The sequence below is a fragment of the Doryrhamphus excisus genome, linkage group LG2 (assembly GCF_037039965.1).
Source record: "Doryrhamphus excisus strain RoL-2023G ecotype Guam linkage group LG2, RoL_Dexc_Guam_v1.1, whole genome shotgun sequence".
Lineage (NCBI taxonomy): Eukaryota > Metazoa > Chordata > Actinopteri > Syngnathiformes > Syngnathidae > Doryrhamphus > Doryrhamphus excisus.
In genome coordinates this window covers 16,855,358-16,878,281 of record NC_136358.1, presented here as the reverse complement: position 1 = coordinate 16,878,281, position 22,924 = coordinate 16,855,358, and the positions used below count along the sequence as shown (strand labels likewise).

Genomic DNA, 22,924 nt, shown 5'->3' with positions numbered 1-22,924 from the left:
AGATGTACCCAATGTTGTGGCCGGCGTATCTATGCATAACAAATGAATGTTGACGCTCCATTGTGAACCGTGTGTGTGTGTGTGTGTGTGTGTGACTGGATGGTGGCCAGCGGGGCGGTGCGAGATTCCAACCGGCTGGAGGGGCGGGGAAGGAGGAGACATTTGCCCATGTCATACAAAAAAACTACAAAAAAGTGATGACCTGCAATGCGGAGAGGACAAGGTTAACGCCTGTCTGCTTTTACGTTTACGAGGGAAAAGTTGAGTCACGTGTCAACCCCGGAAATAGAGAAGCTGAATGCAATATCGACACAAGCCGATAGCCTTTGACTTAAAAAAAACAACAACAACAACCGTGTATTTTTACCTGTGCTCATGTTCAAACTGCAGCCAAAGTTGGACTTGAGCAGAGATGTGGAGGCTGACATCCTCAGGAAGGAGGCGGCGGTGTGCCGGGTGAAAGGTGAGGCGTTCAAGTGTTGTCAGTCAGCTGACTTCTCAAGGGTGCCGCTTTTTCCAAGCAAAATGGATTCTAACAAATACACCTACTAAGTAGCAATATTTTTGAGGCTTTAGATTGTTTCTGAGCCATATCTTTATATTTCTGGTTATACTATTGGGAAAATACACTTTTATAGGGGAAGTGGCTGATACATTTTTGCATTTTTTTGCATTTTTGCATTCCTAAATACATCAATTATTGAGTAAAATGGCAAATATGTACCAACATTGCATCAGTTACAATGACTGACACATTTAGTAACCTTTAATGATGCAATACTACAAGAAATGAGTTACTCATTGACTTAATAACTACATTACGTGTGTGGAATTGCTTTTATATTTACAAGTTTATGTTATTTACCAATTCTATGAAGCTAAAACGTGGCTAGAGGCACAGTAAAATATAAATGTCATACGATATTGTTTGTCAGTACTCTAACTCAGTACTCTACACTGTGTGCACAGAGTACTGTGGTAAAGTGGAGATTTTTATCGTCAACATTGAGAGAGATGGGGGCATCCTTTACTCCTGGAAGGTTGGTCCATTATTATTGCTTATATTTTGAGTTTATTTGTAATACATTTATTAGTTCATTATGGGGGGGGGGGTAGTTTCCACATACTGTATTTATGTCATCATCATCATTGCTAAAATAAAATATAAAAGTCTATATATATATATATATACACACCTTTTTATTTTTTATACCTGACTGCTGTGCCCCGCTTTTACTCATGTTTTAACTGTGTATAAACAAATGAATGCTGTATTTTAATGTAACTGTTTACTTGCTTTTATTCAACTCCATTTTTCTGTAAAGTGTCTGAGTATTTTGAAAAGCGCTATACAAATAAAATGTTTTATTATTTATTATTATTATATATATATAATAATTATAATATAATAATATATTATAATATTTATAATATAATAATATAATAAATATACAATATTTATAGTGAGTGAAATATTAAAAAAAAAACAGGCTATATATTTCTGCAAGTAAATCCTTTATGAGTTAACTCTGGATGTCACTACTGCCTATGTGTGCCCCACTCATCAAATGAATCCTGAATATGATGAGTTCACTTGGAATAGAACATATTTCTTGAATAAAGTGGTGTGCTGAAGCAGTCAGTGTATGCATTTTTAACGACAGGCCTGCCAAAGAGTATACGAAAAGGACACAAAACAATGCCTTTTTCTTTCTGCTTTTGCATATTTGTGTAATGATGAGTTAATTAGTGTCTATCATCTCCTCAAAGGGGTCGACGGGGACCACTCGAGTTGGCAAATATGACTCGGTCTCCAAGCAAAATAAGGTAGTGTGTAATATTTACCATTATTGTGTGTATTGCTGTACCTTCTTCTCATGCTCTTGTACAGCTCCTATACACCTTCGACAAGCAGGTGTGTGTCAGCAGCTGCTCCCTAAACAAGGAGGAGACATTATTAGGTGAGCTTGCACTGATAAACAACCCCTACGTCACATTTGGGAGATATTAACTTTGCCTTTTCATTTTTCAGCTGTCAGTCTGACACAAACCAAGAGTGGCGAGGAGCACCTGAAACCAAGTAATTCATATTGTCACTCTGATCATTTGCATCACATGACATATGGTGGATTTGTGTGTAATTTTTTTTTTTTAGTGTCAAAGTGCCTTACGCTCCTGATTGAGATCCATCCCATTAATAACACCAAGGTGCTGAAGGCGGTGGACTGCAGGGTCAAAGTGCAGGTGCAGTAGGCGAAACATCGGAGAATCTAAAAAAAAAGTGCTTGGTTGAAATATTTCACTTCTTTCCGCTTTCAGTTCCTTCATCCAGGAACTGACCACAGATCAGTGCTGGAGAGCCACCTGCTGTTGCTGACTGAAGATGGATGTGAGTCTACTCTATCAGAAGATTTTATCATTACTGAGCATTGTTGTCATTTCCAGACAGTCTTCATTTGTCTACACGTGTGTTTCAGATGTGGATCAATACCATGTCCTGCTGACCAGACATGAAGGTTACAAAGTGGTATGTTTTGCATGTTTTTGTTTTTTTTTAATTTTGCCCATCATTCACAACCCTTACGTCTTACATCTTGCTCTTTTCTGTGCGTTCTAAAGATATAAAAACAGCTAAAAATAGGCAGCTATTTAATGCACAAAATGCGATACGTCGTGACGTCCCAATCAGAAGTGTAGTCGACGGAGACTTAACCCCCACTTCGGTGATTGAGAGTTTGGACTCTCAAATAAATGTGCGTTCAAAACAGTTTGCACATACGCAGTAACATGGAATAGTCCATTGCATGAGAAGGGAGAGGGTAGCGATCGAAATGATTGTGATAGATTCCGCATCTTGATGTACTCACATGTAGTTTTAATGAAATGTTTGAGGGCCCCTGGACATTTCAAAATTCCTCTGCACTTGGCTATGTTTGCTTAATGCTAAGTCACACTAACTTGCTATGATTATCTCAAGGATAGAGGACTCTTGTCTCTAAAACAAGTCCTCCACATGCTTATCACCTGATTCAAATAGACTTGGAAGTCTAAGCATGTGAGTCTGTCCTTCACTGGCTCTGTCCCTCACAGGTGGAGGAGACCACCCCCCCACAAAAAAATGTGGTTTCCTATTATATTAGCTCCCATTTTATCATGAACAGTCAGACATTTCTCTATTAGCCGTCTGTTCAAGCTGAATTGATTTGTCTCCTCGCCTGCACATTTTATTAAATTCCACCTCTCATTATTCCGTCTTGTCTCATCTCCGAGCAGCAGACATTCCCTCGACAATATCCTCTGGCAAATTCAACACAGCGGGGCTTGAAAAAAAAAAAAAAAAAAAAAAAAAACAAATGCCACAAAATCTCCCTTGGATCTCATTAGGATTAAATGTATTAAAATGTATTCTCCCTCGGCTTCCGCTTGCTCCGTATGTTTGTGTCAACCAGCTGATGGCCAATCCTGAGCATCTTTCCAAAACAGCCGAGCGGCTTGCGGAAGACTTCTGCTGGGTCCAGTGGGATGTGCACACGCAGAGACTCTACTATGTCACCCACATGGTAATGCGCTACTCATATAGACACAGTATGTTCACGCCATGTGCTGTGTAAAAAAATGCATGCACGTGTTTTCCACAGGACAAGTTCCTGCTGCGATGCGTGCAGTTCTACGACAACCACAACTGCGAAACAGTAGTGAGTTCAAACCCCCTTCCAAGATATATAGTATGCACATTATTGTTACCTTCATGTGTTGTAATTCAACAGCTGGAGCTTCCATTAGAGCTGTGTGTGAATCCCTTCAGCACCGTCAAGTAAGCCCACAGCTACTACATATATAGTATGTATGTATATATATATATATATATATATATATATATATATATACATACATACATATATATACATATACTGTATATACTGAATTGGCCCTATACCCTAGAAACCGCCCATGAATGATACAGGACAAGGCCAAAATGATACTGTGTCAAAACCCAGGGCTGTCAGAGTACGCTGCTTTCAGGCCCGTGAAAACAACCAATCAGAGAACAGCGCACTAGCGTGTACACACAGCGTTTTGTTTTGCTGCCGTCTGTGCTCTGTCAACATGTCGGCGGTTGACACTGCGGGCGAAAAATAAATAGGGAAAATAGCAAACAGAATATTAGAAATGGAACGTTTTTTGGAACAAATAGAGAAAATAGCAAACAGAATATTAGTAATGGAACGTTTTTTGGAACCTGCTGTTTTTTCTTGCTCCGGTCTGGTCGCTCCAAATGCCCATAACAAAAACATCAAATAACGGTAAATAAAATTGGTACAGGGAAGTTGTAGCTTACACCTTTCCTGACACAGAGCAAATCTGTTTGGCATGTAAGGGCATTTAGATCAACTATACTATCTGCCCCAATGAAATGGAACATTTTATCACCATTAATGAGGAGGACACTCTTGAAATAATGGAAAAATAATGGAAAAAACTCAAAACGCTAATACAAGTTAGAAAACCAAGGGTCCCCGAAAGCTCTTTTCCGATTCTCTCAAGTCAAAATTCAACTCTGTGTCACGTTACACGATGGAAAAACGAAAGCTAAACTTCCATGAAAGCGAACAGTTCAGACACATGTAATAAATGTTTCTCTTTTGATTAAATAGTATATGATGATAAAATCATCACATGGTTTGTCTGGTATCAGGCCCAGTATGATGCATGATACTGGATCTGATACTTATAGGTTATCATGGCTAGGTTAGGTTATAGGCCAGTATCAAGTTATAGGCCCTTCGGTCTCGGGCTGATACTGACACTTGGGGGCATGATACCTGGGGGCATGATACCTGGGGGCATGATATCTGGCCTGATACCAGACAAACCATGTGATGATCTTATTATCATATACTATTTAATCATGAGCTTACTATCACGTACTATTTAATCAAAAAAACATTTTGTTTCCAGAAAATGTTCAGTTTATTACATGTATTATATCTAAACAGTGTAAACACAACAATTGCAAAAATATTTCAACAATAATATTTTATCAACAGTCTTATCTTATCATTGCTGACAATTAAAGTTACATTAATCAAGTTTGGGCAGCAAAACAAACGCTGTGTGTTCGTGCTCGTGCGCTGTTCTCTGATTGGTTGTGTCACGGGCACGATACCAGAGCAGCGCGCTCTGAGTGGACAGCTACGGGGGCTGATACTGGACATGGTTAAACTCTATATTTTATCAGTATCACTAGCCCTGGGCTTTGACACAGTATCATTTCGGCCTTTTCCCGTATCATTCATGGGCGGTTTCTAGGGTACAGGGCCAATTAATACTGTAGTATGTGATAATTCAGTTTATTACATGTGTCTGAACTGTTCGTCTGGTATCAGGCCCCGTATACGGGGCCTGATACCAGACAAACCATGTGATAACCTATAATAAACACTCCAATCTATGGTTACATTTTGTTATACATGTGAGTCTCTTACAGGTTTGTCAACCTCGGTTTTGATCACTTTCACGTTGATCGTCCAGAGCGAGTCAAGATGGAAGTATTCACAAACAGAATAGGTAACATTTTCATAAAAAAAACATGAGTAAAAATGAGTAAATGTTGTATATAACATGACTAACAGCAAATATTTGTGTTTTGGTTTTCTCTTTGGGAAACAAGAACGTAAGTCCCTCCCCTCCGGCAGTTCAGGATGAATATTTAATTTGCACTATTTGATTAGAAGTTGATTGATTTTTCCTGTTGCCTTTGCTGACTGATGAATATCTAATTACAAGATCGAGATTTTTTTAATGGTGCTCTGCTACAGAAAACTATTTCCACTGCTGCCTTTACAAAGAAACCACTGCTGTATATTAATATTATGAATGAACTTTATTATACTCTTTTTTTTCTAGGAAGCATGTGCGTATGCTACAGCCAGCCTTCTTGCAACAAACCCGAGCTGAAGTACACAGTGGTTTTAGTCCACAAAGGTGTGTGTGTGTGTGTGTGTTATCTGCTGTGTCTTACCTGCTGTGAACCAGTTTTGCTTTCTTTCAGACTGCAGCAAGACTTTCCGGGTCGCTTTGGGCGACGTCACCCAGCTCCATCCGCTCTTCATGCCTATAGGTCAAACATATGTACAAACGTGTTGCATTTAAAAGAATTGTTAAATACAATGCAAAGCAACACACAGTGTTGTTTTTTTTTACCCCCATATGCAGGCTACTACGTGGTGGTATATTTGCACGCCTGCTTCCTGCACTGCATCAACACCAGGCAGCAGGAGATGCTCTGCCACTCCTTATTCCTGTCTGGTAAGATAAACCTTTCCTGGGGGATCATACGTTAGCGCTCTTTTTCTCATTAATCCATTCCCACTGAGGGAGAGTAGATTTATAGATGTTTGTAAAGATTGAATGTGTTATTACTGTACTTAAGACCGCAACACGGGCCAAAAATTGTATCTCATTTGATGAATTTACATTGTGAGGGGGATGAACCTGTAATACTATAACTTCTCCACTAGGCAGAGCAACACGTGAATATGTGAACTAGAATGCCTCAGTTAACCGCAAAGTCTCCTATCATCACCGGGTGTGTTTACCATATAATGGCCTGCGATTGGCTGGCGACCAGTCCAGGGTGTTCCCCGCCTCTCGCCCAAAAGTCAGCTGGGATAGACTCCAGCATACCCTAGTGGTAAACCCTAATGAGGATAAGCGGCATAGAAAATAGATGATGGAACATGTGTGCTACAACTAGTTTCCCCAGGGATACAATAAACTGTGGCACAGCTGCAGGGCAATCAGGCTGAATGGCGGACGAGTCCTAGCCTCACAGCTAGGAGACCAGAGTTTGATTCCACCCTCAGTTATCTCCGAGTTTGCATGTTCTCTGTGTGCATGCGTGGGTTTTCTCCATGTACTTTTTAGTTGTGGAAATATAATATAAAATGTCAATTAATATCACTTGGACTGCACGGGGGTCGAGTAGTTAGCGTGCAGGCCACACAGCTTGGAGACCCGATTTCAATTCCACCCTCAGCCATCTCTGTGTGGAGTTTGCATGTACTCCCTGTGCATGTGTGGGTTTTCTCCGGGTACTCCGGTTTCCTCCCACATTCCAAAAACATGCTAGGTTAATTGGCGACTCCAAATTGTCCATAGGTATGAATGTGAGTGTGAATGGTTGTTTGTCTATATGTGCCCTGTGATTGGCTGGCGACCAGTCCAGGGTGAACCCCGCCTCTCGCCTGAAGACAGCTGGGATAGGCTCCAGAGTGTTTATGGAATGTTGTGTTTTTAGTCCTACATTTTGTTTTTTTCAGGCAATGATGCAGTTTTAGGTCTCCCATCAAAGTCTGGAAGGTTGGCAGTGATGCATGCAGAAGAGGAGGAGTCCAGCACGGCCGTGTTGGACCTATTAAGCGGGACTATCTATGGCGTCCAGCTGAATCCTGCTTACTTGATGCAGATTCTGCGATCGGGCACGCCTTCCAGGTGAATGACACACGTAGGGGTCTGGTTTTCATTTTTACAGTACGTTTCTAACTCTCGAGGAGGCCCAACAACATAACCGACGCTCAGCGGTTGGCTGCCCTTCACTGCCTGCTTCTTCACAAGGGAAGTGACCCAAACACAGAGATGGAGGTATGCACTGAACCAGCAACACTGACATTTACCTGGAAACAACCCTTTATGCATATAGTATAAACCTGGAGACAAATAATCAGTAGTTTTTTTGTACTACTTCCAGATTATTGAGTGGCTGTGTGACGACACAATACTGGCGTCCTTCGACCAGATCCAGGAGTTCATTCTAGGCGAGTCCAAGACCAGCGTCGCTTTCTTGTGAACATGTTTAATAAAGCTAGTCTTTGTTGTGTTGTCTTCTCTGTAGCATCTTTGTACAGAATAAGCTACAAGAGGTCGCTCAGTCTGGATAAACTACTGCCTTGCTCCTGTGTGTTTGATAAGAAGGTCGCCTAAACGCAGATTGTTTTGTTGTCTTTGCACCTCGTTTACATATTTGACCTTGCAGGAAGTACCTGCTTGTCTGACGGAGGTTCCCGGTGTGCGGTGCACCACTGAGCTGCACACAGAGCCCGTTTTCACAGGAAAGGTAGGCAGTTTTATTTAACTTTTTTTTTCAGACCCGTTTATGCAGGCAGTGTTGCTCTGTCCAGGCCAGGAGTCTCCAGGGCTTCTGGTGCGAGCTGCAGTGGAACACCGAACGGACTAAATACTTCGATGCTGACCCCAACCCCAGATACAGAACCTCACACGCTCAGGCCGACTGGATTAAACTGGTAAAAGCAAAATAGACGCACAACTTTCCACAACATTTCCAATGATGATGCTAAGCATGTCTCCTAGGTGACTGCGAGGCCATCCAGTCACATGACTCATGTGTTGGACAACGCTAAGAAGTAGGTCTGAATTTATTCCTGGTATGATTTTTGACGGCTGCACAGCGGTCTAGTGGTTAGCACGCAGACCTCACAGCTAGGAGACCAGGATTCAATTCCAGTTTGCAATGTTCTCCCCGTGCATGCGTGGGTTTTCTCCAGGTACTCCGGTTTCCTCCCACATTCCAAAAACATGCTAGGTTAATTGGCAACTCCAAATTGTCCATAGGTATGAATGTGAGTGTGAATGGTTGTTTGTCTATATGTGCCCTGTGATTGGCTGGCCACCAGTCCAGGGTGTACCCTACCTCTCGCCTGAAGACAGCTGGGATAGGCTCCGGCACCCCCGCGACCGTCGTGAGGATAAGCGGTAGAAAATAGATGGCTGGATGTTCATACTTGGCTGCACGGCGGGCGAGTGGTTAGCACACAGATCTCACAGCTAGGAGACCCAGGTTCAATTCCACCCTCGGCCATCTCTGTGTGGAGTTTGCATGTTCTCCCCGTGCATGCGTGGGTTTTCTCCGGGTACTCCGGTTTTCTCCCACATTCCAAAAACATGCTAGGTTAATTAGCGACTCCAAATTGTCCATAGGTATGAATGTGAGTGTGAATGGTTGTTTGTCTATATGTGCCCTGTGATTGGCTGGCCACCAGTCCAGGGTGTACCCCACCTCTCACCCGAAGACAGCTGGGATAGGCTCCAGCACCCCCGTGACCCTCGTGAGGAAAAACCGGTAGAAAATGAATTAATGATTTTTGACGCAAGCAAATCCGTCAGTAATTTTCATCCGATCTGTAAAACTAGGCAGGAGTCAAAGTTAAAAGTCTTGCTGCAAACTCGAACCGGAGCAAAATTGATTTTGAGACACAAGAGGTGGCAGCGGTCGAACGTTAAAGCAGTTCCTGCCTTCCACTTGTTGACACTTTCATCCGAAAACTGTCACACATGACAGCAACGTAGCGAAGAGTCCATTGATTTTAAATACTGAACGTCGGCTTAGAGTTGCAGGGCAAATGGAATGTTTAGAATGTTTAGATTGTGTGTTATGTATGGGCAGGGGGGCGGGATCAAACGTCAAACCCATCCAGGTTGACCCAATTTTCACTCAATATTAAAGCCAAGGTCACTACAGGAAAAAAATGCACAGTTAATTTGTTTGATCGGCATCAGTATTGGTCAGTCTCACTGAATAATCATCAGTATCGGAATCGGCAGCAAAAATCCAGAATCCCGAGTGAGGGAACTGAAGGGCTGTTTGATTTCCAACACTGAAGAAGACGACTTTAGTGGTTTTGGTTCCTAGAAGGATGAGGACAGCAATGAATTACTTTTCTGCTAGGCTACTGTTTAACCGGCCATATTACACGCATCATAATTACCGTATTTTCAGGATAATCACACTTTTTTTCATAGGTTGGCTGTTCCTGCGACTTATACTCCAGAGCGACTTATAAATGAAAAAACTGTTTATGTTCCATAAACGCTGGACACCTTTTCTGTTCATGTTTATTTTTTGTGTAGCTGAATAACCATTGTGTTAGCATATATTACACCTATTCAGCCTGTTCTCTATTCTTTTATTGTTAGAACTTGCCTTCCAAGAGGACGTAATGTCTGTTTTGGTCAAGTAGTTTGTGAAATAAATTACCCGCAAAAAATGCGACTTATACTCCAGTGCGACTTATGTATGTTTTTTTTCTACCAAATTATACATTTTTGGCCTTGTGCGACTTATGTATGTTTTTTCTCCCTAATTATGCATTTTTGGCCTTGTGAGACTTATACGCCAGTGTGACTTATGTATGTTTTTTTCTACTTAATTATGCATTATGCAAACCCCAACGCTCGATCCCAAAGACGTATTTATAAATTTTTTGCGCCCTATCTTATCCTCATGAGGGTCGCGGGGCACATATAGACAAACAACCATTCACACTCACATTCATACCTATGGACAATTTGGAGTCGCCAATTAACCTAGCATGTTTTTGGAATGTGGGAGGAAACCGGAATACCCGGAGAAAACCCACGCATGCACGGGCGGGGAGAACATGCAAACTCCACAGAGAGATGGCCAAGGGTGGGATTGAACTTGGGTCTTGTAGCTGTGAGGTCTGCGCGCTAACCACTCCGCCGTGCAGCCCTTTATTGTTCCATACAAGTACAAAAATTTTATTGCTCTTCGTTTTGTTTTGCAGGGTTCTTTCCATGGTGGACAACTGGCATCTTGGTGAGGAACACAACAATGGAGAAAAACTAGTACGAGTGTGAGGTCGCATTCTTCAACAAAACCATTTATCTTGAGGTTGAGGCCTCCAAAAAAAAAAAAAGTGATGAAAAGGAGACGCAAAGCAGGGATTAAAAAGTAACCGAGCAGAAGGTGAGGTGAAGAATGCTCCGATTATGTAACGGTGCTTCCTATTATTCTGCCTCCTGTGTGCAGATGTTCGGCATTTACCTCGTTTAATATGGATAGATGATCTCCTATCTCCTCAGGTCGTCTTATCGTTTGCATTTGGGTTGTTGGAAATCCTAAATCTTGGGATTTTGAATTTGTTGTGTATGCACGTTTCTTTCCCAACTAGCATGGCTGATTAGCTTTCATCACTCATTCATTATTCATTAACCTGCAGGCTTTATTTCCAATTAGTCTCCAAAATGTCAAGTGTGTAGTGGAAAATGTAAAAAAAAAAAAAAAAAAAAAAAAAAAAAAATAGAAAGATATTAAAATATTTACATAGTGGTGTCTGGAATTGGGTTTTTTTTTTAAGGAAAGGGAGGCGAACTCACATTTAAGTTTCAAGTGCAAAATGTATCATATGACACATCAAAAAGGGCGCCTGCTTGCGTGATTAAATAAAGATTATAAACGTAAGCGTGGAATTATTCATTTGCACACAGCGGGGGGGGGCCTCCCCCCCGCACGCTGCCACCAGCCAAGCTTTGTGATGTTTTTTTCAATGAATCGCCATGTTTCTACTGCTAATAACGACTAACCTCAAACTCCAGATGCTGCAATTGCTTTCCTTTGTTCCCAGCGTCCACTCCAGACCGGAAGGTGGTGCCGCTTTTCCAGGAGGAGGACCACCACCAGAGGGTGCGCATCGGCCTGGTGAGGCAAACGGAAACACTGATGTGAAAAGCGTTTGGGCAAAGTTGCACAAAATCGAATTAATGATATGCTAATTATCGGCATTGAAAGGTCTTGTAAGCTAACTGGAGAATATTAAGAATATTGGATATTAACCGAAAAAAAGGCTGCTAACCAAGGTCCTATTGTATTTCCTTAAGAGAACCCTCACCCAATGCCCCCCGCCCCTCGACAAATAACTTATAGCCTTGCAGTGTTGGTAAAAACAAATAAAAACGTTCATGTAAATCCTCACTAAACTGTCGCCTATGTAAAATAGCAAAATAGCTTTGGCACAACTAATGCAAAAAAAAAAAAAGAAAAAAAAAGAAAATAGTTTCCCCCTGGAGTCTTATCTTATGCTTCAGAAATGACATGTTTCCATTTCTTTTTAGAGTTTTTTTTTTTTTTTGGGATGAAAAATGTTCTCATCCTGCAGCTTTGCCTGTACTCAGCGATATGCGAAAAGTGCAGATAGCTTCAGTTGAACAGAGTTCAAACAAAACGTTAGCTCCGCCTGGACTATTCTTAGAATGACCCCGGTTGCTTTGCTCGCCGCTTCTATATATATATATATATATATATATATATATATATATATATATATATATTTTATTTTTTTTTTTTCTCATTTACATGCACAAAGTGTCTTATTTGGTGTGTGTGTGTGTGTGTTGTAGACGGTGGAGAAGCTGCGAGAGCATCTAAACACACACCTGCCTCGCATGGGCAAGAAGAAGATAGACGCCCTGGTGGTCAGCTACGTAGCTAAACTGGTGGGTACGCCGTTCCATGAGGTTTCATGGGGGCGGAGGTTTAACAGGCATTGGCTGAGACAGCTATGAAAAGGGGGGATGTGACCTATGTGACCTTTGGCCTTAAGCAAAGGTAATATGGCAACTTTTCTTAAGAAATGTAGGACTTTTTTTGTCATAAATTTACGACTTAATTCTCGCAAATTCACAACTTTATTCTTGTAAAGTGTACAATTTTTTTCTTGGGGATGGAGGACTGTGGGGGGGTGGTATAACCTTTAGCCTGTACAACATTACAACTTTCATAAATTCTACAATGTTTTTCTTGTTAATCTACGACTTTTCTCATAAATTTACAACTTTTTTCTTGATAATCTACGACTTTTCTCATAAATTTACAACTTTTTTCTCGTTAATCTATGGTTTTTCTCATAAATTTACAACTTTTTTCTTGTTAATCTACGTCTTTTCTCATAAATTTGCAACTTTTTTCTCATTAATCTACGACTTTTCTCATAAATTTACAACTTTTTTCTCATTAATCTACGACTTTTCTCATAAATTTATGATTTTATTCTCGCAAATTCCCAAATTTCTCATAAATGTACTACTTTTTTCATACATCTACAACTTTTTTCTTGTTAATCTACGACTTTTTTCTCATAAATGTATGATTTTATTCTCGCAAATTCACAAATTTCTCAAATGTACAACTTTCTTCTCGTTAATCTATGACTTTTTTCTCATAAACTTTTTACTTTATTCTCACAAACTCACAACTTTATTCTTGTAAACGTACATTTTTTTCCTATAGATGTAGGACTGTGGGGGGGTATAACCTTTAGCTTTTACAACATTACAACTTTCATAAATTCAGCAGTTTTTCTTGTAAATCTACAACTTTTTTCTCGTTAATCTATGACTTTTTTCTCATAAATGTATGACTTTATTCTCGCAAATTGACAACTTTATTCTTGTAAATGTAATTTTTTCCCCCTATAGATGTAGGACTGTGGGGGGGGGTATAACCTTTAGCCTTTATAACATTACTTTCATAAATTCAGCAGTTTTTTTCTCGGAAATCTACAACTTTTTTCTCATAAATTTATGACTTTATTCTCGCAAATTCACAACTTTAATCTTGTAAAATGTACGACTTTTTTCTTGTAGATGTAGGACTGTGGGGGTGTGGGGCGGTGGAATAACCTTTAGCCTTTATAACATTACAACTTTCATAAATTCAGCATTTTTTTCCTAATAAATCTACAACTTTTTTCTCATAAATTTATGAGTTTATTCTCGCAAATTCACAACTTTTTTCTCATAAATTTATGAGTTTATTCTCGCAAATTCACAACTTTTTTCCTCATAAAGTTATGACTTCATTCTCATAAATTCATAACTTTTTTCATGTGGCCCCTAATGCGTCCTACCCCTGGAATCCAAAACTAAGAGGAAAAAACAAAATGACACCTCCCAAGTCAAGGCTAATGTCCACTCCACAAACAAAGACCATCACCCCCACTCCCCACTTCGGTGCTTATGGAGACTAATGTCTGCCCTGCCTCAGGAGGGGAAGTGGGTGAAATGGATTACAGCTTTTAAAGAGCCAGGAAGTTGTGCTGAGATAGATTAGAGCTCCACTCTACGTTATTGTAATAGTTATTTATTCCCTGTCCTCTGTTGCTATGGATGACATGGATGGATCGTCTCCTGTTTATTATGCAGTCCCACGTCAGGGCAAAGAACCACCACTGAATATGTATTGGAAGTACTGTTAAGGTGTTAATTATGCAGTAGAAAGATGAGGTTATTATGTTTCTTTTTATCAGAATGAGAGAAGAATGGCTGCTACAAAAAGATTGCCGGCTATTATTTGAAAAATAACCTCCCCCTAGTTTTGTATTTTGGACACATCTTGGCTATAAAATAGTAAAAAAAAGACTTTATTTAACTTGAAAGGCCACCAGAAGTGTCATTATTATTGGTGGAGCAAAAAAGCAGGATCTTGAGTACTGAATAACCGAAATGAATCCACCAAAAACAATCCAGAGTCTCTGCTAACATTTGTGCACAGCAACGACAACATTGACACATGGTACATTCCAAAGAGTAACAGTAGCGCCGTTAGCCATAATTTTTTACTCAGCCTGAGAAAGCATTGTATTGTATTACAAAATAACTAGACAAGGCAATACCTTACAGATAAAATCAGAAATTAAAGATTTTTTTTTACTGTGTGTATTGTCTAAAGTGCGGCCCGGGGGCCGGTTGCGGCCCTTGCCATGTTCTAAAAAATAAAAAAAAAACAGCGAAACAACCTGAGAAAGCATTGTATTGTATTACAAAATAACTAGACAAGGCATTATTTTAAAGATAAAATCGTGAATTAAAGATTTTTATTAATGTGTGTACTGTATTGTGTATTGTCTAAAGTGCGGCCCGAGGGCCGGTTGCGGTCCTTGCCACATTCTAAAAAAATAAAAAAAAACAGCAAAAATGGAAAAAAAGGAGCAGTATTTTTACCAGAATAACAACAAAATTTTAAGAAAGTCAAGTTAATTTTTTTTAAAGGAAAAAGTTTAAAAATTTAAGGAAAAAAGTCACAATATTAGAAACAAAAAAAATGTGAATAATTTGATAATAAAGTCCAAATATTATGAGTGTTCTAAAAAATAAAAAAAAACAGCAAAACAGCCTGAGAAAGCATTGTATTGTATTACAAAATAACTAGACAAGGCATTACTTTACAGATAAAATCGGGAATTAAAGATTTTTATTAATGTGTTTACTGTATTGTGTATTGTCTAAAGTGTGGCCCGGGGGCCGGTTGCGGTCCTTGCCACATTCTAAAAAAATTAAAAAACAGCAAAAATGGAAAAAAAAAGGAGCAGTACTTTTACCAGAATAACAACAAAATTTTAAGAAAGTCAAGTAAATTTTTTTTTTAAAGAAAAAAGTTGAACAATTTAAGGAAAAAAAGTCACAATATTAGATACAAAAAATGTGAATAATTTTTTATAATAAAGTCCAAATATTATGAGAATAAAGTCATGATTTTACGAGGACAAAAAAAATGTCCAGTTGAAAGAAGGAAACATTTCTTTCTAACTTGACTTGTTTTTTTTTGTTTTTACCCAAACATTGGAATGAATTTCATCACATATTCACGTTTGTCAAAAGCAATTCCATTGGGTGACAGGTCGTGTGTACGTTTTAGTCACGTCGTCATGTATGTCATGTGATCGGATGTGGGCGATGGCGTGTGATTCAGTGCAGGTGGAAGATAAAAATGGGAAGTGAGGAATCCGAAGAAGGAAGTGAGCATGTGCTCAAAAAGGCCACAGATGTAAAAAAGATGGACATGATGGGTTTTTTTTTTTAGCTTCAAGATGTTGTCAATTTGCATTTTAAGATTCCTGCCTTTGCCTCCAGCTGCAAGTTTGATTGGAATCAAACCGAGCAAAGAACTGGTGTTGTTGTGTTTAGCTGGAGCTGATCAGACGCATGCTGGAGTCGGTGTGGCTGAAGCACAAAGTGGGCCCTCGTGTTCTGTGCCCGTGAGTATGAGTATGTGATCAATGTGCCCCACCCCCAAATCACCTGCTTAACATGATGTATAATGCGTGCACTTACATCCGTGCATGTGCACCTCACATGTGCGTCATGGGTTGCGTAACGCTCCCTCCCGTCCGCCCATCCGTCTTCACGTTCCGACATTTCAGCGCACAGCAGGCCGGTTCTGGCGAGTGCGCCGTGTTTCACTTCATGCTCCGGATCCTGGAAGCCACCGGGGGTCTCTGCTTGCCCCTCCCACCTGGTAGGACCGACGCACACATCAGCAGCCAATTAAAACACAAAGCGAGAACAAGAGCATTGTGCAAATACAGTCACAAATGGGAATCATTTGTTGTTTTTTTTTTTCCCCCGTCAGGCTATCACACCCTGCTCGGAATGTTCGCCGTGCGCTGCCTGCCACATCACACTTTCCTACAATACGTCGACCACAGATTTGTTCAGCTCACGGAAACCTTTGTGTCTCGACTCATGACAGGTGCACATGTTGTCACATGTTATTTTTTTTTAGCCATTTTGTGCTGATCAGCTCCATAATTAGGATCTTGATTGGAAGAAGACCCTGTATTTGCAAAAAGCTTCAGACGAACTTTAACTGACTCTTACCCAAACGGCTAATCTAACTACCACACACGGACGATGCGGGTATAGAAATAGATGCTTACACGTTAATATACATGCAAAACAATCTTGTTTTACACACATTTATAATCCGCAAGGCATGCTGGGAAGCCCACAAACACACCTCCCAACGATAGGTTACCCTGTGACTAACCTCCAGTGGGCTTTCAATTCCGAATAACTTGGAACTACAGTATTGGCGGTATCGGTTTCATTGGACAACAATGTGTTAGCATGCTATGTGCACGGCAGCCATACTGGGAAGGTATACATGCCTGTGAATGGTATACACTTTTCCCTCAAGCTTCGAATTTGGCAGGTTGAAAAAGTAAGCAGAATTAAGCAAATGTGTATTTTTGGCCTAATTTTTTTAATGAAGTAAAATACATTAAAAGACATGAAAGTGATGATATGTAGTATTTTACACTGGTCACTAGGTGTCCATAATGTTCCATTGATGAGACAATAGCCACCGCTATTGATGTACTTTACAGAACAGGAAGCTAAAAAAAGAACAACAAGCTAACATCATTCATTCATTTTCTACCGCTTATCCTCATGAGGGTCACGGAGGGTGCTGGAGCCTATCCCAGCTGTCTTCGGGCGAGAGGCGGGGTATACCCTGGACTGGTGGCCAGCCAATCACAGGGCACATATAGACAATCAACCATTCACACTCACATTCATACCTATGGACAATTTGGAGTCGCCAATTAACCTAGCATGTTTTTGGAATGTGGGAGGAAACCGGAGTACCCGGAGAAAACCCACGCATGCACGGGGAGAACATGCAAACTCCACACAGAGATGCGAGCTAACATGCTAGTGTATATTATGTCTTATTTGCTCTCATTATGTCTACTACGTGGGCTGCACAGACCTCACAGTTAGCGCACAGACCTCACAGCTAGGAGACTATGGTTCACTTCCACCCTCAGCCATCTCTGTGTGGAGTTTGCATGTTCTCCGGTTTCCTCCCACATTCCAAAAAAATGCTAGGTTAATTGGCAACTCCAAATTGTCCATAGGTATGAATGTGAGTGTGACTGGTTGTTTGTCTATATGTGCCCTGTGATTGGCTGGCCACCAGTCTAGGGTGTACCCCGCCTCTCGCACGAAGACAGCTGGGATAGGCTCCAGCAACCCCCGCGACCCTTGTGAGGAAAAGCGGTAGAAAATGAATGAATGAATGAATGTCTACTATGAATATTGGGTCATATGAGCGTAAAGGTGAATATTGGGTGTTATTTCATGTCTAGGGGTTAAAACAATATCAATGTTGTCGATGCTATACTATTTACTTAGGCGAAAGTCACGGATGACGGGCGGGTCTGGAACCAATTAACCACGATAAATGTGGTATAAATAAGCAAAACAACAGTGTTTGTCACATTATGGGTGACATAATCGGGTGTGTAAGCATCTAACAACATGTATTCTTATTGGGTCTCAGTTTGGACTGCATCCCATCTCATTTTAACCTTGCTTTTTTTTTTTTTTAAGATTTGGACAACAGTGAAGCCAATGAGAAGCTGAAGTTCGGCGTTTTGAAGAGACTTCCTGAGGTATGTGTGTGTGTGTGTGTGTGTGTGTGAATCTACCATTAAAACAATACAGAAGGAAGTTTTCATGTTTGTAGTTATTTTAGCGAGCTGCACGGCGGACGAGTGGTTAGCGCGCAGACCTCACAGCTAGGAGACCAGGGTTCAATTCCACCCTCGGCCATCTCTGTGTGGAGTTTGCATGTTCTCCCCGTGCATGCGTGGGTTTTCTCCCCCCACATTCCAAAAACATGCTAGGTTAATTGGCGACTCCAAATTGTCCATAGGTATGAATGTGAGTGTGAATGGTTGTTTGTCTATATGTGCCCTGTGATTGGCTGGCCACCAGTCCCGAAGACAGCTGGGATAGGCTCCAGCACCCCCGCCGCAACCCTTGTGAGGAAAAGCGGTAGAAAATGAATGAATGAATGAGTACTGCAAGTATTGAGTAATCAAGTACTGTGTGTGTATGTTGTGTGGTTCGGTAGGGGGTGTTTTGTGTCCAAGTCTTGGGTAGCGGTCCACCACTGTGTGTCTCTTGTGTAACTCCCACGTGTCTGGGTACAGTATTTGTAAGCGTGTGTGTATGATGAGGAATGTCGAGTCTAATGTGTCTCGCTGCCGTTTCCTGCCAGCTTGTTCGGGCGCGCAGTCACACCTGTCTGACTTGCCAATTTATTAGGCACCCCTGCTGCATGATGCTGAGGTTTTATCGTCCATTTCTGATTTATTCGACGCATCATTCCGCTGGCTGTAATTTGCAGCCAGGTCACACGGAGATACCTGAGGCTGTAAATAATTTAGTAGCAAAGTTTCACAATCGGGTTTAAAATATTAATCTTGAGAGGAAAAAAAAACAATAATTAAACTTTGATTGATGGCGTCTCTTACAGGAGCGTGTGGCTGGGTTTAATCGACGTAAGGATAGCGGGGTGTATCTACGGACGCCTAAAATCAAAAGGGGCAGATATTGGTGCACTCCTGAGGGTGTGTCGAGAGAATAATCTTGTGTGTGTGTGTGTGTGTGTAGGTCAAAAGATTCTACCACATGTGGGATCATCCCATCAGTTCGGCTTCCATCTCCAGAGATTATGTGAGGAATCTGTTGGGGAGACGCAACAAAAACACGGTAACTCAATGACTGCATGAAAGGCTACTGCTGATGACATCACCGTGAAAATACGTCTCCTAGTGGCTGAGAGCAGTATGGTAACAGCATCAGAATAATTTATTAGATGATCTTACTTTACCTATTTGCCGAAAAGTCCGGTAGTTTGCTTCTGATAGAAAGTAAAAGGCATGGTTAAAACGTCATATAGAAGAGGGGTGTCCAAACATGTTCCATATACTGAACAATGAAAGGATGCAACTGAGAAATTTTATGAACAAAACCATATCTCATAAATAAAATGTTTGGGATGGACGGACGCCTATTATTCATATCAACTTGCTCATTTTTCCCTCCAAATTTTCCAACTTCATTACTTTATTCCCATTTAAACCAACTTACCATATTTTCCGGACTAGCAGTTGCACTTTTTTTCATAGGTTGGCCGTTCCTGTGACTTATACTCCAGAGCGACTTATAAATGAAAAGAGTGTTTATGTTCCATAAACACTGTACCTTTTCTGTTCATGTTTATTTTTTGTGTAGCTGAATAACCATTGTGTTAGCATATCTTACACCTATTCAGCCTGTTCTCTATTCTTTTATTGTTAGAACTTGCCTTCCAAGAGGACGTAATGTCTGTTTTTGTCATAAAATAAATTACCTGCAAAAAATGCGACTTATACTCCAGTGCCACTTATGTATTTTTTTTTATACCTAATGATGCATTTTTTGGCCTTGTGCGACTTATACTCTGGAGCGATTTATAGTCCAGAAAATACGGTAATTTTCCAAAAATTACCATGAAAAAATTACTTGTCCTAATATTATGACTATATGTTTTTCTTTAATATTTCAGTTTTAAGCTACTAAAGTGACATTATTTTACATGTTTATTCTCGAACGGCAACTATTTTGCCTTCATTCTTGAAAAATTGTATCAGTTTTTCAACATTTTTCTCATAATCATGACAAATTAATTCTTGTCAAATAACTTTTTTTCTGCAACCAAATTTTCAACCTTATTATTTTGTTTCTGATATTTCATCTTTATGCTCCTAAAATGTTCATTCATTCATTCATTTTCTACCGCTTATCCTCAAGAGGGTCGTGGTGGGTGCTGGAGCCTATCCCAGCTGTCTTTGAGCGAGAGGCAGGGTACACCCTGGACTGGTGGCCAGCCAATCACAGGGCACATATAGACAAACAACCATTCACACTCACATTCATACCTATGGACAATTTGGAGTCGCTAATTAACCTAGCATGTTTTTGGAATGTGGGGGGAAACCGGAGTACTCGGAGAAAACCCACACATGCACGGGGAGAACATGCAAACAGAGATGGCCGAGGGTGGAATTGAACCAGGGTCTCCTAGTTGTGAGGTCTATCCCTCTCATTCTGTCATATTTTCTCATTAGAGCTTTTTTCTATGGATCCTTGTATTAAGAGAAGAGCCTCCAGCAGCATTAAATAATAGCATGACGATGACGACGACGACGACGACAACATGTACAGAATGAGACAACATCTGGGCCTTTTTTCAACAATAATTACTCAAACTCTTCTTGTTTTTTTCGACAGTAGCACGTTGCTCTCAAATTGTGGGACCTTTCAGTGTTAGTGTCGACCTGCCAACATGTATGAATTTGTAGTACTCAGCATGCAATGTGACTCCTGAATGTGCTTGTATGCTTCACTGCTCTCCATTTCGCGTTCAGTATGCTCGGTACAGATAAATAAAAAGATATCAGTTTGTCAATAGTGTTTCAAATTGGAGGGGACGACAGCATCGTAGCATCGTGTGTCAACAGTAAGTTCACCTCCACCCTCCCAAAAAAATGTCTCTTTTGATTCCATCCCAGGGATTCGCATTGACAAGCAGAGAACGAGACAAAGCCGGCTTCAAACCAGACTTTCTCCCTCTCACATACCTGGCCAAAGTCCTGTCTGATACAGAAGAACAAGGTAATATATGTGTGTGTGTGTGTGTGTTTCTCACATGGCAACCTCCATCCACATAAGTTCCCTCCTCCCTCCCTGCTGTGCACCAGCTGTGAACCCCTTCGACGAACAGGAGAACGTCGACGCCACCTTTGTGGAGGAGACGGCTCTGAAACAGACACTCATTCTGCTGGGCTTTGAAGGAAAATGACAACAAAGTGATGGATGGAGGCTGTTGGACGACAAGTGGAAGAGCTTTAGAGACGTTCGCATGAAAGCTTTAAGTCAGGAAAGAAATTCTACAGCCCTGAACAGACACAAATTCTCCATTTTCTACGGCAATATATCAACAGCAATAACATAGTCCATACCGGCATTCATTAAACGTATTAGATCTATCTACAGTAGTTACAGTGGTTAGCACGCAGGCCTCACAGCTAGGAAACCTGAGTTCAATTCCACCCTTGGCAATCTCTGTGTGGAGTTCTGTTTGGAGTTCTCCCCAGGTACTCCGGTTTCCTCCCACATTCCGAAAACATGCTAGGTTAATTGGCGACTCCAAATTGTCCATAGGTATGAATGTGAGTGTGAATGGTTGTTTGTCTATATGTGCTCTGTGATTGGCTGGCCACCAGTCCAGGGTGAACCACGCCTCTCGCCCGAAGACAGCTGGGATAGGCCCCAGCATTCCCACGACCCTCGTGAGGATAAGCGGATAGAAAATGAATGAATGTACCTTCTAAATTAGTTTTTTTTTACATTATTAGAGCTCTCTAGACATGAAGTAGCACCCCTATAGTCACTTATACACTTCTATAATTCCTTATTTATGACATTACACAAGGCCACCAGTCCAGGGTGTACCCCGCCTGTCACCCGTACCCCCACCACCCTAATGTGCATAACCAGAATGAAAAATGAATGCAGGTATATAAATTTTCCCACAATAATTGACGATATCATAATTAATCATAATTAATTAATTACATGTACCGGTAATTGTGAAATGATATTCATTTATTCATTTTCTACCGCTTATCATCACAAGGGTCACGGGGGGTGCTGGAGCCTATCCCAGCTGTCTTAAAGCAAGAGGCGGGGTACACCCTGGACTGGTGGCCAGCCAATCACAGGGCACATTTAGACAAACAACCATTCACACTCACATTCATACCTATGGACAATTTGGAGTCGCCAATTAACCTAGCATGTTTTTGGAATGGGGGAAGAAACCGGAGTACCCGGATAAAACCCACGCATGCACGGGAGTACATGCAAATTCCCCACAGAGATGCCAGAGGGTGGAATCGAACTCGGGTCTCCAAGCTGTGCGGCCTGCACGCTAACCACTCGGACCCCGTGCAGTCCAAGTGATATCAAATGACATTTTATATTATTTTTCCACAACTAAAAAAATTATAATAAATTATATATATATATATTTCTTAATGCATACCAGCATCTGTTCGAGTGAGGCCACTTACAATTTGAGGAAGTTCAGTATTTATAAGTCCAATCCATGCACTCCATAAGCCGAGACATAGTACATACATACATACAGACGAGCGGGGGACGCTTTAAACCCGAACGCAATTATCATTTCAGAGCAAATCTAAATGAGGAGAGAGCAGTGGACACACTCGAGGGATCTATAAGATGGAAGATGAAAAGGTAATATTTTTGAAGATTAAGTGACTGTCATCTGGTCAGCGATGTGGGAAATCATACAGGGTTTTTCCTTTCTAAGGTTAAGGACAGTAAAAAATGGGGGCCTGTGCAGAGCGGAAGAAAAAGAAATAACACATTTTGTGATAAGTCACGAACAATAAAAGACGCCCTTGCT

General features: G+C 40.9%; 1 protein-coding gene across 1 annotated transcript; it reads left to right on the top strand.

The window, feature by feature from the left end:
* Nucleotides 1-145: 145 nt before the first annotated feature.
* Nucleotides 146-21,544, top strand: gsap (gamma-secretase activating protein). Its single transcript, XM_058078618.2, has 32 exons — nucleotides 146-463; nucleotides 970-1,040; nucleotides 1,771-1,827; nucleotides 1,892-1,961; nucleotides 2,033-2,080; nucleotides 2,156-2,244; nucleotides 2,320-2,389; nucleotides 2,478-2,527; nucleotides 3,450-3,560; nucleotides 3,639-3,695; nucleotides 3,768-3,814; nucleotides 5,489-5,568; nucleotides 5,908-5,985; nucleotides 6,053-6,121; nucleotides 6,217-6,309; nucleotides 7,323-7,494; nucleotides 7,557-7,644; nucleotides 7,751-7,817; nucleotides 7,895-7,974; nucleotides 8,036-8,116; nucleotides 8,181-8,303; nucleotides 8,371-8,423; nucleotides 10,605-10,636; nucleotides 11,445-11,518; nucleotides 12,217-12,312; nucleotides 15,781-15,851; nucleotides 16,017-16,111; nucleotides 16,226-16,345; nucleotides 17,992-18,053; nucleotides 19,060-19,158; nucleotides 21,003-21,105; nucleotides 21,192-21,544. The coding sequence occupies exons 1-32, from the start codon at nucleotides 376-378 to the stop codon at nucleotides 21,290-21,292; spliced, it is 2,595 nt and encodes an 864-aa protein (XP_057934601.2). The 5' UTR covers nucleotides 146-375; the 3' UTR covers nucleotides 21,293-21,544.
* The last annotated feature ends 1,380 nt before the right edge of the window (nucleotides 21,545-22,924 follow it).